This window comes from Nilaparvata lugens, chromosome 6 (assembly GCF_014356525.2).
Source record: "Nilaparvata lugens isolate BPH chromosome 6, ASM1435652v1, whole genome shotgun sequence".
NCBI lineage: Eukaryota > Metazoa > Arthropoda > Insecta > Hemiptera > Delphacidae > Nilaparvata > Nilaparvata lugens.
Genome location: NC_052509.1, coordinates 14165956 through 14183115, shown reverse-complemented (window position 1 = coordinate 14183115; position 17160 = coordinate 14165956). Strand labels below are relative to the sequence as shown.

The 17160-nt window shown below is 34.3% G+C and overlaps 1 protein-coding gene and 1 long non-coding RNA gene across 2 annotated transcripts in view; one reads left to right on the top strand and one right to left on the bottom strand.

The window, feature by feature from the left end:
* The window catches only part of LOC111051240 (kinesin-like protein KIF11-B), a 29321-nt gene extending 17296 nt beyond the window's left edge, over window positions 1-12025 (bottom strand). Inside the window, exons 1-6 of the mRNA XM_022337698.2 lie at window positions 11643-12025; window positions 7685-7805; window positions 3341-3493; window positions 3000-3154; window positions 1919-2065; window positions 970-1203 (exon numbers count right to left, since the gene is read on the bottom strand). Of these exons, the coding sequence (XP_022193390.2) occupies window positions 970-1203; window positions 1919-2065; window positions 3000-3154; window positions 3341-3493; window positions 7685-7805; window positions 11643-11680 (848 nt within the window). The 5' untranslated portion in view covers window positions 11681-12025. The remainder of the gene's footprint in view (window positions 1-969; window positions 1204-1918; window positions 2066-2999; window positions 3155-3340; window positions 3494-7684; window positions 7806-11642) is intronic.
* Window positions 5004-16840, top strand: LOC120351804. The gene is made up of 3 exons (XR_005571539.1): window positions 5004-5015; window positions 15053-15055; window positions 15705-16840. It is a non-coding gene; the product is annotated as an uncharacterized LOC120351804 (long non-coding RNA).
* Window positions 16841-17160: the final 320 nt, after the last annotated feature.

Here is a 17160-nt window from a genome sequence, read left to right as displayed (position 1 = left end):
AAAATCTGGTGTGGCGCACTCACACAACTTTCCTTGCCGTTATGATCAACTGACGCTAGTGTTCACGCGCATCTCAAGTCTACAATTCAAAGATCTAAGCCAGCTGGTGACAGGACAATAACGCTGCAGATACATGAAGTCTGCTATCTCTTCATAGTGAATGATTTAATAGAAGCAACACTAGCCAACAGTTTGCAAATTGAATAATCTTATTTTCTCGAACTTCGAGCTTATTTTCAATTTTGGGTGAAAATATTACTAAACATTAATTGTAGAAATTGTAGAGATTTTCATGCTCAATCTTTTCCACTTGAATTTTTTTGTTTAAATTGTATCTTAAGCCTGATAATTAGGAATCTAAAATCAAACTTTGCATAGATGAGGCGGAGCTCCTGATTTTTACAGATATGGGACTTGTGGCAGTTGATAGAGCTTATCAATGACTATTCTAGGTATAAATCGTTGGAGCCGTTTTCGAGAAAATCACAAAAAACCCTGTTTTTCACATCATTTTCGCCATTTTAGCCGCCATCTTGAATTGCATTTGATCGAAATTGTTCGTGTCGGATCCTTATAGGGGAAGGACCTTAAGTTCCAAATTTCAAGTCATTCCGTTAATTGGGAGATGAGATATCGTGTAAACAGACGCACATACACTCACACACACACACACACACACACACACACACACACACACACACACACACACATACAGACCAATACCCAAAAACCACTTTTTTGGACTAAGGGGACCTTTAAATTTAGAAATTGGGGTAACTTAATTTTTTTCGGAAAGCAATACTTTCCTTACCTATGGTAATAGGGTAAGGAAAGTAATATAACCAACAAAGCTAAAGGACCTGGTAATACTTTTTCTAAGGGACTGTAATAATATTGACAGTTGTTCAGCGTTATAAATAACAATACAATATATAAATTTGATAACTTGGTTGGCTAATTGAGACTTACCTGTAAGGTATATGTGAACTGTGAGTGAAGAGGGAGTTGATAACACGTCCCAGAGTCAAGAGAGATAGATTCACCCGATTGGAGTCCCAGCCTGATTTGTCGGCGTTGGCCCCTTTGCTGTTGTCGCTGCCCCCCACGTCCACAAAACACAGCTTGCCCAACCGATAGCATTCTTCTCCCTGAATCGAGTTGTCTTTCACTGTTACACTTATCGTGAAGATTGAGTGGAATCGGCTGGAAAAGGAACATTCACGCATGTATTCTAAATCTGCTATCAATTAACAAGTAAATTATTATTTTGATGTAGTCTAATTGTTATAAATATAAGAAATAATAACTTTGGAATAACTAAATATTTACATCAATAATTGTAAAAATTATTATTATTCAATATAAAATCAATGCTATCACAGGTAGCGCACAAGTTTTCTTTTCTGAACGGGCCCAAATTATTTATATGCATTATAAATAATGTATTTCTTGTAGAATAAAGTGTTATTATCATTGTTATTTTTCATGTAACTATTACGTACCGTACTTGATTATTATAAATCAAAGAAGAATAATTGACTGATTTCAATGGAATTCAAGTGTGTATACAGTGGAAATAAAAACTATCTAACCCCACTCTATATTTTCTAATATTTGAGATCTTAAAAAAATGCTGAGGCTTTTTTTAAGAAATAAATTTCTCAATAAAGTATCTACTTGTTAAGCTGTAATTTATATACAAGCTAACCCAAAGTTTGTTATAAACTGACTTCGACTATTGACTCCTTGATGAGAATTTATTAATTAAAATTCTAATAAGTGATTTAACACATATTTATCAATTCCAAATCGTAATAAGTGATTTAACAATATTTATTAATTTCAAATTGTAATTTAACAAATATTTATCAATTAAAAATCGTAATAAGTGATTTAACACATACATGTAAGTACGTACCTTGAGCAAACATTGTTCGTTGAAGTTAGCTCCTCTTTCTTTGAAAGCACACGATCCATTACATTGAAGGCTTCATTTTTATTTCGTACAATGACGTTTTCCAGTCCAGGAACAACTGTCCCTTTCTTCGTAGGATCATCGTATAAGCTGCAAAAGGTGATTTGTATTTAAATTTGTGAGTGGATTATTGATTACAGAATGAACCAGTCTGAAAGTCTGAAAACTTAAATTTCAGAAAGAAAAATATTGTTGGATTTTCCAACATTTTACAATTGTCAAATTTAAATACTATATTGAAGTTGGGTGATGTTAGTTTATCACGTTCTTGTGTTTAACATGGGCAATTAATGAGAAAAAAATTATTTTCATGAAAAGGCGAGTGAAGAGAGGCTTTGAGGATCATTAATCAGGCAAATAAATTTATCAACCATACAAATTAATGTAATTCGGTCTTTCCTTATCTATTTTGAAATAACAAAAAAGTGACGGAAATCTATTCAATAATTGATTGTGATAACCATTAGGCAACCTATAATATTAACATACTCTTGACGAACTACCAACAGACACTGAAAAAGTTTTACTGGACCAAATTGCATGCAGTTTGTAACAAAACACAGGTTAAAGACCCAAGGTCGGTCAGTTTCGCCGGGAGGACTAATGCTTTGCAGTCTTCAGTCTGCTAGCGCTGCCTGGTCGTAGGTTCGAATCCCACCGGTAGGCATGGACATTTCAGTATCTCATTACATCACCCATGCACAAGCAAAAAGCTTATATGAGCATCATCCGCATTATTAAAATATATTTATGTAGATTTTATATGGAATATACACATGAAATACAGCAGACTAATCGAACGGGTTTTACAGAACTGTTTGGACAAGCTACGATGATTACGATGAATTGAAAGCTAGCAAAGCTTTGTCTTAAATTAAATTGAAATATTAAATTATGAAAATTATCAAATTCCCTAAAAATTTAATCAATAGTTATATTAAAAAAGTGGTTACAAAATGTTTTAAAAATAATTTAGGAAAGGTGTTACAGAGCATGCAGACGATGTGAGTATAATTATACACACCGGAACTTTATTTCCTCGTTGGAGGACAGAAGGTCATAAAGTTCTTCATTGTAGATGAGAATGGATGAAATCTGGACAATGACTTCATTCTGCATCCTATCAGCTTCGTCTAGAATCTGACTGAGACATCTAGGGATTACACCAGCGTGCGTGTTCTGTAAACAAAGTAATGTTTTATCTACATTTCATCGAGGTAAAGTTCTCTTGATTTGACTTGAATCATTGAAAAAATTACAAAAAATCGTAAAAAAGTGAATTATAACTAGAATCACCATGCATTTGGGACTATATTTAGCATGCTCAAGTTAATGCCTTCGACAGAATGAAGAAACATAACTCACTTCTTCCCAACCCAGGGAGGTTGCAGGAGACTTCTCGCCCAAGATGGTGAACGTTTTTCCTGACCCTGACTGTCCATAAGCGAACAAAGTACAGCTGTATCCAGACAAGATATCATTCACCAGTGGTCGGCCAACAGTTTCGTAAATATTTTGCTGAAAATTTTGAAATATGTAGCATTAAAAAGATCAAATAGACAATAAATTCTTCTAAATTTAAAAGTTATAGTTTGCATGTGTATTTTGGAATAAAAATATAACTTACTAGTCCAGTCGATATAGACATGAAAAAGAGGATATGCTTACAATAAATATTGTAGTAAATGTCAATCAAGTATTTACTGGTCATTTTTATTAGGTACTTGTTTTTATAGTTTCTCACATATTAAATTTCGTCTATTAAGGTTGGTAATAATTTATACCTTAGCATTCTCACACTTTATTAATGTAGCTACAAAATTCCTTATCTAATATCACATTGTCGGATAATTTTGCTATATTTGGACATTTCTATCGAAATGCTTGTTATTTCCAATAATGCTATTTCACTCAATGATAGCCAAACTATTTTTGTAATTTCTTATGTTAATTTTGAATATTGTTATTATATCTTAGCAGGGTTTTTGTAATGTTCGTGTTTTGATGAATATTGTTCTGTTAATCAATAATGTATTATGTATCTGGTTAGGATAGCAACTCCTATTTATATGAGTAGCCTACGTTCTCAAGAACAAATAATAGAACTATTTTAATTTGAAATATATATTGTAGTCCTGATTTTTTAATATATTGTCTGGATATAAAATAAGATAACTCCAGAATAATTTTTTTCATTCAAAATTTCCTTGTGCTAAATACAGAGTGGACCAAAAACCTCGTATTTTTGGTTCATTTTCTAGTTTTCAGCTATAATAAAATAATAATAATATCGTGTCACCTGGCTGGCTCATGTCTGGTGTCAGAGTTTTCAGGTCGCAGCTGATCAATTTTAGGGCCTCTGACATGACCTAACGACTGCTTTTTAGGCAGCCGGGAACGAAGGCTTAACGTGTCCATCCGAAACACAGGATTGGCCCGAGATTAATATCTTGTCCGGGCCGGGACTTGAACCCGGGCCTCTGAATCATAAAGCCAGCATCAGATCCACTCGACTACGGCCACTCTATTTAGCTATTTCCGCCAAATACAGTCAGAAGATTCGATCTCGCCTTTTTTCCGATTTTGAATATAACATTTTGAATATAAATCATTTGGAGCTCTCTATCTTCAATGAGTACTGAGTTACAAATTTTAAAAAAATGAGTAAATTTTCAAAATAAATTCAATTTTAATGAAGTTCAGTTTTCAATCAACAATATTTTCCTTTTGTCTCTATTTACATAATGTACAATTCAAAATCCCTCTGGGCGTAACTGTGCTCTACAACCTGAGACCAGGTAGAGCGCTCTATCTCACATAGATTTCCAGGTACACTTGATAACCATGCTTCTTGTATTTTGAAAAACAGCAAATGTTTAGTTTGAATCGTCATCACTAACATCATTGCCCTCACATTAAGATAACATTAAGCAACATGATACAACTGATACAAGACAACTGATTCTATACTGTTACTTACGCTATCTTTTCTCTACGATATAAGTTCATCATAAGCCATTTTTTGTGTATGAAAATATAGGTTACAGTAAGTTACACTCAACAATAAATTTCTAATAATTGAAACGAATTTAACTCAAGAACCATGTTTTTGAACCTCCTTGACGAGCTGAGAAGAATGAACTGTAGTACGAGGAGATCCGATCATTGTGTCGCAAGTTATGAATGTTTGAAATTTTGATCCTTGAGGTGTCCTCATGCACGCCTCTCCACTAAGAAATACTTAAATCAAGTGCATCAAACGGGTGATTCTCATAAAACATGATCTAATGAACTTGAATCATGCTGCGAAATCACAATGTGAGGACAAGGAAGTTAGTGATGGTTGAAGCTAAAGATTAGGCGTTTTTCAAAATACAAGGACCATTGTTATCAGATGTACCTACCTGGAAATCTATGTAGCGTTAGACATAGTCACAGGTTGTAGAGCACAGAATTACAAAAAACACAAAAAATTGCCAATTTTTATATATTTAATTTTTTGTGTATTTTAATGGGCTTGAGTCAGTGGCGAGGCGTGGAATACTCCACTGGTCATTGCAGCCCCCCCCCTCACTCAAGTGGGTCCAAATGCCCTCTTCAAGAAAATGCTAGAAATGCTAGCAAATTGTTGACTTTTGGAGTACAGTACCAGAAAATTTTCCTCTGAAATCACATACAAAAGGCAGAGAACTGAGAATTCTCTCCAATTTCACCTCTTGTATAATTTTCAGTGAATCCTCACTACCAACTTTCCATTACTTACCAATTCTCACTACAACTGGAATTTCTTTCAAATTAATAATATGGTTTTCATCTCCCACTTCCTCCATGTTTCACACTTTAAATTTGCAAATTCATGCACATGAAACACTATAAAAAACCGATTACTAACTCACATGAATAATACACGAATAAGAATAACCTCACTTTTAAAACAATAATACAGTATTTCAAATGCGAAAATTTCCGTTAAAGCTGTGTGTGTAGAGACTGTGGGACGTGGGGATGAGGAGAGCGCGGCTACCGAAAACTCCCGACACAAGCCGAGAGAGCGCGAAGCCTAAATTTTTTTCTCAAAATTCAAATTTATTTCTCAAAAAACATACACAATTATAATAATCTAATATTATAACATATAAAAATAATACAAGAAAAATACTATTAAATATATAAAATGATCCCAAAACTGCAGTATATTATTTTTTTATGTCCATCTATGTTTAAGGAGTAGCCTACAAGGTAAAACCTGTGCGTAGACCTAAGTTGCAGTAATATATTTATTCAATATAAACTAAGAAATTGAACCAAAAAAGAACAAAGATTAGTGGAACTTACACACAAATATAAGTTTGTAGATTAAATTAGATAAAAGTTAGTAAAACACAATAATTATTATTCTATGATAAAAAAAACAAAACATAAAAACAAGAAACAGTTGGTGCTTAGAAGATTTTTTCTTCAGTTTTATTTGATCTTATCCATTCCTCAATCTCGCAATTTAGTTTTTTGCTCCGGCTTGTATTGGCAACAAAATGAGTAGGAACAAGATTTATTATCCTCTGTGATAAGTAAGTGAATTGTCTTCTACATACATTCAAATCCATCCTCTCTTGATGGAATGTTTCTCTAATAGGACGCAAATTTAAATACATCGCAGCCGATTGACTGACAATCAGAATATATTGTTGATTAAAAACTAATATTAGGTAATCAAAATTGAATTTATCTTGGAAATTTACTCATTTTTGAAAATTTGTAACTCAGTACTTATTGAAGATAGAGAGCTCTTAATTTTATTTTATTCAAAATTTTATTATCTAAAAAAAAGACAACAGCATTTTTTTCTGCCCGATGACCGGATTTGGTAGAAATAGCTGAAAACTGAGAAATGAACTAAAAATATGAGGTTTTTTGGGCAGTCTGTATCTAGCACAAGGAAATTTTGCATAAAAAGAATTGGTTCTAGATTTATCTTATGTATCCAAACAATGTATTATTAAGAAATCAGAGCCACAATATAAATATTGCAAGCACCAATGAATGTAGATAGAGGTAGGACTATGTCATAGAAATTGTTCGCGGGAATACTAACTATATAAATAATAATAACTATATAATAAACTTGAATTGTAATTAAGATGACTCTGTCATCACCTGAATTTGGAAGAGAGAATAGCACAAGAATTGCTCATTACTTATCTACCAATGTTATTACATCAACATCAGCGTCATTTGTCAAAGAAGTGTTATGTTATTCTACTATATTTGAAGAATGACGTCATTTTTAATATAGAGTTAATCATATGTAGAACGAACTTCCACAGTAAGTAATTGGAAGTTTGTGTGAAACTGCGATGTGAAAAACAATATCAGATTAGTAACAAATCTTAGTACATGAACCATAAATTAAAGAATATTTTCTTTGTACTACTATTATACTAAACTATAAAATAGATGGTATCTTGAACTATATCCAAGTTATAAGTAAACTGAACAAGAGAAAATCCTTTCTCCAGAGAAATTCTAACTGTGAATATGATTCATATAACTTTAATTGAGATCTTCATTTCTGAAGTATTATTTGGGATTTTTAGATAGTTTTGTTGAAAGATATAAAATGGAATGAGAAAAGGAAATTCCAAATCAATTGACATTATTATAGCAAGAGCAAGTTGGCAAAATAGTTGGACCAGGTATATTATGGCTTACCTGATTTGATGTGGGAGAAAATACTTTTGAAAAAGTTAAACTTTTCTTGCCACACTTCTCTCTCATTCCGATTTCTCGATCACTGATCACTTCTATGGAACTTCTCTTATCGCCGTTTGGTCTGTAAACAAATAGTATAAATTAAAATAACATAAAAAACCGATTGTTATAACACAGATGGAAGTTGTCTCACAAGGCAAGACGTCAAACCTATTATAATACAAGGCAAGAGAAAAATAATAAAAAAATAATTAAACTATGCTAGTATAGTAAAAATGAACAAGAAAAATCTGGTGTGGCACACTTATACTACTTCCTTGCTATGAAAATATAGGCTATTTCTCACAAGTAAGCTCATGTACTTGTGCTTTACGATGGTTACACACTGGGCGGTTTCTGCCGTGGCGGCGAAACTGCCATCGCCGCCTCGAAAAAAAGTCGAGCTTACACATTCAGCGGCAAAAATACCGTGAAACATCGAGCGGCAAAATTACCGCTACGGTACGTATAAGCCGCTACGTATCAGTAGCCAAATTAATTCTTGTAGTTCTTCATCGCAAATGTGTTGTGACTTCTCTGTTTCATGAGTTAATTGTATTTTGCACATTTTGTCCCACAAAACTGGCCTCTGTTCTACAAATGGTATTAACAGCTCATTGTCTATTAACTCACTCAATCATTTTCTCACACTCGTCAACCACAAACACTTAAAACAATAAATAAATGTTATAAACAACTCACATACTTTACAACAAGACACAAATTAAAAGGCTAATTTTCATAAAACAAAAAAAAAAATAACGATGGCACAATTAAAACAATAATATATCCTATAATTCAAATAAAACGAAGCAATTTATGGGAATTTGGTGAGCTCGTCAGAATCTTCAATCAAAACGTAGAGGTTGTCCAAAAACATAAATTTCTATCACAGTCGAATATCACAGCCTTGAACAAGGGAAACAATAAAATTAAAATGTTTCCAATGATAGTCAAAAACTAAAATTCCAGTAATAACGAGTTAAAATTTCAAATATAGGCAATATTCTGTTCAAGTATCTTGCAAAATCGTTGGGTATTGGAAAACAAGATCTATCTAGTAGTCTGACCTATTTTGGATCGGTCTCAAGTTTATTTATTATAATATTACCCAAAGTCTACCCAATAAAATACGGAATTGTTTTATTTTTAATTTTACTAGTTGAGAAATAATGCGTGCACTGATATGTACAGGCAGAATACTGCATGTAAAAACCACGTCATAATGTGTGGTTTCAAAAGTTTGTGAAATGAATCAAACTTTACTAAAAATATTTCGAATCAATTTTAATATTATAGTCATATTTCCAATTTAGTATTCTGTCACTATAAAAATGATTTGTCAGTGATAAATTGTAAAGATCTCACCCGAATTCGATGTTCCAGTCGTTGCAGGTTAGCTTGGTACAGTCACGGATTCATTAACAATTTTGACAAATAAATACTCATTTTCGATCAAAATTTTTTGGATAGAATTTGAAGAAAAATGTTCAAGTTACGAAATTAAGTGACAATATGATGAAATACGCGAAAATTATTTAAGAAACACTTTATTAGTACGGAGCGGTTTTTACTTGGTATTCAGAGTTTACTTGGTACCGTATTACTTGGCATATGAACGAATTGAGAGTCGACGGAAGTGAGCTGCTGTTTGCGGATGACACAACCCTTGTTGGGAGAGGATCCTCGCCTGCAGCTGCCACCCTTGAGTTGGAGGAGGTTTTTACTTGGTATTCAGAGTTTACTTGGTATTACTTGGCATATGAACGATTTGAGAGTCGGCGGAAGTGAGCTGCTGTTTGCGGATGACACAACCCTTGTTGGGAGAGGATCCTCGCCTGCAGCTGCCACCCTTGAGTTGGAGGAGTCCTTTGCTGGTGCAGAACGCTGGTTTCAGGAGAACAAGCTGTTGCTCAACGTCGGCAAGACACAGAATATCATGTGCACTCTGAGAAACCACTTCAATCATTCATTGAATGAACCGGTGAAGCTTCCGGGATTTAACATCGATCCAAAGTTAACATGGAGTGCTCATGTGGATGCTGTATGCAGAAGATTGTCTCGTGTGATCTACCTGTTGAGAAGACTGAGGTGCTTGCTGACTGACGAACATTTGATTATGGCCTATTATTCACTGTTCCATAGCCACATTATCTATGGAATACTGCTGTGGGGACACTCTTCACACTGTGAGAGTATTCTTATGCTGCAGAAGAAGGCAGTTCGGATATTGTCATCTGGAGCACTGTAGGCCACTCTTCGCCAGACTCTGGATTCACACAGTTTTTAGCCAGTTCATCTTTGCTTCCCTGGTTGGTATTAGGAATACCAATCTGACAGTGAATTTGAGGGGGTTGCAGAGTGCCTACTCACTTCGAAATGCTCTCGAAGTCAATGTTCCTTGATGTAGGCTAAGTAAGGCTCAGAACTGTTATCCCAATATCGCTATTAAAATGTTTAATATGCTACCTCCATCTGTGCGTCATTTGAATGACAGTGAGTTTAAGAGGAGTCTCAAGTCCTGGCTGCGAGCCAGAACCATACTAGTCCTTGAGTGAATTTTTTCAGGAGTCTACAGTTGACATTTAGTGGCCATCACCGTGTTTAGCCATCTATGCCATTATGTTTTATTTTTTGACGTGACAGTGTTGTCGAAAACTTCTGTGTGAAATTGTATTTTTGACGTGATGACCTACCCAGCTCATCTGACTGGTTAATGGTCCTACAAATGAAGATTGAAGAAGAGCTGGCTACTCAATACGGTACTCAATAGCCTCAGAAACTAGAGCATGGAAGAAAATGTATGAGGCTGGAAATACCGAATTTTTGTTTGCAATTCTCAACCAAAATTACTCAGAAATTTAAGATTAGGTACCAAGTGAAAAAGCAAAAGCACTTTATCATGCACGGCAGACTGCTCTGTCAACACTATGTCAGGAATCAAGAATTCATAATAAAACCTAACTTAACAAGTAGCAATGAGTTTTTCGGTATATGTGATTAATTACGGCGCAATTGTATCTCAGCTATTTTTGAAGATTTCTCTTTCATTGAAACAAAAAATTGAGTCGATATCTTCAAAAATAACTGAGATACAAATGTGCCGTGATTAGTAACGTTAGCCCAATTAACCCTCCTATAGAACCACGTGGTTGCATGAGACATAGAAGACCAGGTGGGGTCGTTTCCAACCCAGTCCCCAATTATGATTTTTCCCTCACAAAATTTCATTTGAATTCGAATGAAAATATTATTTATTTAAACATTCATATATTTAAAAGGGAAAAAACACTTGAATGATTAAAAACTTTTTATAATATGAGTACAAAATTCCAGCTTTCCAGTGGTTCTAAATCTACATCAGTGTGGTTAAACCACGAACAAGCTTGCTGGTATTTACAAATTAAAAACTAAATCTGCATAAAAAAGGCATAGAAATATGTAATGACATGCCTAGATAGGATAGAAATAATCCATTATAATTTATAAACTAGTTATATTCTCTCTGGGAACTTCATAAGGTGTTTCTATACATCTATACAGATTTCATTTCTATCTGTAAGTTGAAATTTCATTTCTATCATTACCCACGATCAAGTATATACAAGCTGAAAGTGTGTAATAACTATTCCACTTAACGAGAACGCAAATTGAATAGTGTAATTCAAGCATTAAGCATCGAAATAAGTTGAACAAGAAAGGCCATGTGGGGTCGGAAGCGACCCCGTTCTTGACACCTAACATTTAAATTGGAGAAATACTGAAGGAAAGGTTACATAGAAGGGGGTGCCTTTTCCCCCTCCAACATGCCCACAAACCAATAAGCAATGGCGCCTGGGGTCGGTTACGACCCAACGTGGTACTAGGAGGGTTAATTACACTACTCATGGAAAAAAACAAAATTGATTAAAATACTCACTTTATGCGAATGTAAACCTGAATGTTTTCGTTTCCCATTTCTAATTATTTCTATCTAATAAAGTCAAATGATAATCAATGTTATTATTTTCTCATCACCCCTATTCAGAACTAAACAAATAAAATAATTATTTCAACATTTGTAGCATAAAACTCAAATCTTAGGAAATAAAATTAAAATCAACCGTATCCGTATCTGCAAAAATAATCACATCAACTACAAATCATATACAGATTGGAAACAGACAAATAAGTTGAAGTAAAAGTCAATTGAATCCGCCAAAACTTCTCAGTTTTTAAAATCCAAACGTAAAATCAAACTTGAAGTAATGAAGAAAAATGAACTTGAACTAACGACTAACAAGTAACGAACTTCTGAATCTGAACTCAACTTTCAAGTGCTCAGTGTTACCAATCAAACTAGAAAATGTCAAAATTTGTTTATCAATTGATTTGGAAGTAGGATATAATTCCATGTGGATTCTTAATTCTCAAAGACTTCTTATTTTTTATTAGAATCACCATTAAGTTTTGATGTTAAAAATGGAAAATTGTTTTCTTTGATACATTTTTTATAGGCGCATACTGTCTGGCGGAGTAGTTATCTTGGAAACAGATTCTACGTGAGAACGTACCTAAAAGTACAACTTGCCGAAAATATGACAGAGCCGTAGGCGGACAATCTGTTAAAGTTAGTGAATCTTCAGAATTTGACACAGTGAATAAGTATAAAATAATGTTCAGAATCAATGTTTCGCTGTCAGTGGAAACGACATTGACAATAGGTGCTAATTTCCATATTTTTACCACTTTTCCATGATGTCGTGATTCAGGAAATCTCAGTATATTCAATAAAATATCAATTGATTATGTTGATAATCATGATCAATGATAATTATTTCATTCCTCCAGGAAGAGTATTTATTTCTATGAAATGGAAGAAAAATGAAAATTAAGATTAAATTCTTTAAATAGGTCTATGTATAAAAAATATATTGAAAGGATTGCCTCTCTTACATCGAAACCCACCTGAAACTGTTTGGCAACTGCAAGTGGTTTTATTATTGTCCAACATAAACACAAGCGCCAGTGCTCAAGTAGGCATCAGCCTCAGAAAAAAGACACACCCCCTAAAACGTGATTTATATTATTTTCACTATAGTGAGGTCCATGTTTATAATGGCAGTGTTTGTTTAGCAATGGTATTGCTATCCTTTTCTATCATTCAACGAAGCGGATAGTGCTATCTCTTTCTTGCTTTGCTTTGTTACCAGATCGTCCTTTAAAAATCTGGTGTGGCGCACTCACACAACTTTCCTTGCCATTATGAAAATTGATCACCTGACGCTAGTGTTCCCGCGCATCTCAAGTCTACTATTCAAAGATTTGAGCCAGCTGGTGACAGGGCAATAACGCTGGAGACACACATGAGGTCTGCTATCTCTTCATAGTGAATGATTTAATAGAATCAACAATAATTTGCAATTGAATAATCACATTTTCTCGAATTTAAAGCTTATTTTCAATTTTAGGTGAAAATGTTACTGAACATTAATTGTAGAGATTTTCATGCTCAATCTACTCCACTTGATTCTTTTTGTTTCAATTGTATCTGAAGCCTGATAATTGGGAATCTATCTGCATTGATGGGGCGGAGCTCCTGAAATTTTTACAGACATGGGACTAATGTGCGAGATAAATTACTTTTAACATGAAGAGGAGAAACCCATTTCTCCCTCCACAGTTTGTAGCATAGTCACAGACGGACATCCTGCGCACAATTGGATGGGCCAGGTCATTTCGCTTCAGGTTCTTGTGATGAACACATCTCCGTAACATACACAAACATATCACTTTGGAACATTGCCAGTGGAGGGGAGCGAAGCGTTACAAAGCTCTCTCACACAGACACAAAAGAAGGAGAATGCTGCTAGGTTGTGGGAGAGGTAAGTGGAGGATAGAGCATCGAACCTCTCCGTCTTTGAGAAAGAGCCGTGTTAAAAGAAATTTATCTTGCACTTTAGTGGCAGTTGATAGAGCTTATTGATGACTATTTTAGGTATGAATTTGATCATTTTAGCCACCATCTTGAATCGCATTCGATCGAAATTGTTCGTGTCGGTTCCTTATAGTGAAAGGACCTTAAGTTCCAAATTTCAACTCATTCCGTTAATTGGGAGATGAGACTCATACACACATACACACACACACACACACACACACACACACACACACACACACACACACACACACCAGTTTTTGGACTCAGGGGACCTTGAAACGTATAGAAATTTAGAATTTGGGGTACCTTAATTTTTTTCGGAAAGCAATACTTTCCTTACCTATGGTAATAGGGCAAGGAAAGTAAAAATGTAGAATTGATAATTTATTAACAAAATCTTTCATCTTTATTATAAAATTATAGAACATATAATTGATTATTTTAAACGAGAATGAACAGTTAATATTACATCAATGAACCTGTATCAGCTACCGTCTATGGAAGACATTGACAAGTCGAAGGATCGGCAACATTGTTCTCCTATCTTACTCTATTATTTTTATCTTTCTCTGTTTTAGTTATAGGCTATTCATCTCTTTTCAAATAACTTTTTTAATTCTAGTTATTTAGTTATTTTATGTTAAGTCCATAAGGTGGGCATAAAAACCCCCAGGGACACGTCATGAGAACACAAAGAAGCAAGTAGGCCAGTCGACCTACTAGTCCAAAAGAAAAACAAATAAAGCAAGCAGAGGAAAGAAATTAATTAAAATAGGCGCTTACCAAGCTGCTGTCCAACATGAAAAACTCACGGAGTGAGTACAAAGGATTATTCAGCAATAAGTCTCTCAGGAGACTACATTATATCATAGATCTCTTCAAGTAAACTTTTCAGAAATTTAAAAAGACGTCTACTCACCACTCGGGTAATTCATATTTGTTGCCTACCACTAACCAAAAAAAAAGTTTGGTCAGTTTTTACGGACGCGCCAAAGTGGAATAGGGAAAGACAAAATGAGTCTATTCCTATTTTACATCTATCATTTTTTGGCAGCACTGAACTTGTATTCCTCTTAGTTTTTAGTTACATTAAACATGCTGAAAAGAAAATAGGCCTATTGAAAGTTCATTATAGGAGTTATTATTAGTTTAAGTGATATTCTTATATTGGGGAATATAAGAATATTGGTCTTGGGGTACACATTCTAAGAATCTAAGAATTGGGGTACACATTGGTCAATACTAAAATGGATTGGCAAATACCTACTGGCGGTCAGACAAACTCATGTTCTGCCGACCACACTTTACACAACATCTCAAAGAAATTGGACATATACTGTATATATATGTAGGCATTTGAGATTTATGCGCGTGTATGAGCCTTATGTGTTGTGTATCTGCCTTACCAGTATGTTAAATTAATAAGAAACTAGGTACCCTAATGTATAGGGACACCTTATGTATGAATGCATGATTAAAATGATGTGGCATTTTAAATTATTTAACTTTTCGAGTGATTTCTATCCTTCTATAGCATAGGCAGAAGCTGTAGTACCTTTTCCATGTATAGTGATGATAAATTAGTGAAATTTGTTACCTCGAAATTCTTGTTCAATTTATTGTGAATTTTATTGGAAGTTCGAGGTATCCTTGAGGAGGTCAAGAAAATCGAATGCAATTAGATTCAATGCAGTTTGCTCGGACCCTGCAAGTTACATTTTGATTTCGTGAAATTGAACTTGGCAGTTAAACTGCCAAGTTACATTTTGATTTCGTGAAATTGAACTTGGCAGTTAAACTGAAAAGCAGTTTGTATTGGCGGAAGTACTGTATCAGAAACCGAAAATATCTACATTCAGTTATAACAGTTTAATGGCTTTAAAGCTATTGCTATTCAACTAAAAACCTAAAATTAAATAAATAAATAGAACCTAAAAGTAGATTTCAACTAGTACAGTAAATATTAGCTATATAAATAACAATTATGTCGTGTCAAAAATAACAAACAATATTTATAAATTACATTTTTGTGTGATCAGAATATTCAATGATTCTTAATAGAGGAAAAGGTGGTAATATGGCCCCTGCATATAATATGGCACCCCTCTGTATTTCAATGACCAAGTGCTGAGATCTAGTTTTGAAGATGGGAACTAGCTCATTAGTTCAGTTGATGGTCACTAGGAGTCCATGGAACAAGTCTATGCAGCAGTTGGTGAATTTTGAGGTTATTTCCATCCTTGTGTTTTTTAAAAGTTTGGAAGGTATGTAAGTTTCTCAATTTTAATGTGCTATAACTAATAATTTCTCATTATTGAGCATTGTTATTATGATCTAGAAGTTATTTCCAACATTTTAACATAAACTAGAATGCTCTGTTGCTTTCAAGTTCTAACCTACAAACAACTTTGTTAAATCACAGTCATGTCTGCAATATGGCCCCCTTAGGTGAATGTAATATGGACCCCGGGGTCCATATTACAAGCAGTTTGAATATTTGTTGTTAAAAACCTGCTATTGCGGATATTGTTACAAGTTCTCCATACAAGAAAGAACTAGAGGACTTCTATGCAAATAAAGAAGCTGACACTCACAGAAGAGGCCGTGGCCGTGGACGTGGACGTGGTAGAGGTGCCAAAAGAAATTTGATTTTTAACGACCCTCAGCCTTCTACATCAGGACTCCAATCTCCTATTACTGATCAAGAGCATGGAAGATCAAAGACAATAAAAAGGCCTAAACATCAAGAACAAACCGACAGCAGTGATGATGATGATGATGAGGTGCAGCTCTCCACTTGCTCCATCGAGTCACCCTTTGACCTGCCAATTGGAGAGCCTCAACCAGACGAAAAAGATGTGGCATGTATTTTCTGTGATGAAAAATTCTCGAGTAATGTACGAGGAGAATTATGGGTCCAATGATTGATGTGTTCTCTTTGGGCCCATAATGAATGTGCAGGAGCAGAGAGGGAGGAATATGTCTGCGATTTTTGTTGTTAACTTTTTTCTACATTCACTGACCTTCAATCATCTACAAATATCTATAATCCATTTTTTTACCCTAATATAAAACTATTACTCATGCATAATAAACTGTTTTAGTGCCACAAAGCCGTTTTTAATTTTTTTCTCCTTATTTTTGTACGTAAATTACGAGGTCCATATTACAAACACCATGGGGGCCATATTAACAACACCTCCCAATATTTTCAGTATGTGTAGGGTTATGAAAATTTATTTTAAAAAAATATAAAATGAGGGTTTTAATGATTATTAATACAACATTGTGTTCTGCAACTAACTTTAGATTGTATTTCTGCAAAAAGCAAAGGTTTTTTATCAATAGTTTCCATTTTATAAGACAAAAACAAAGTGGGGGTCCATATTACCACCTCCTCCTCTAATATTGTCCTTCATAATATTCAACCAACAATATGAATCTGAACTCATTGACAAAATAATCATCTACAGCTCTGTGGAATAGAAAGATGCCACTTTGGACGAGTTGGAAAACG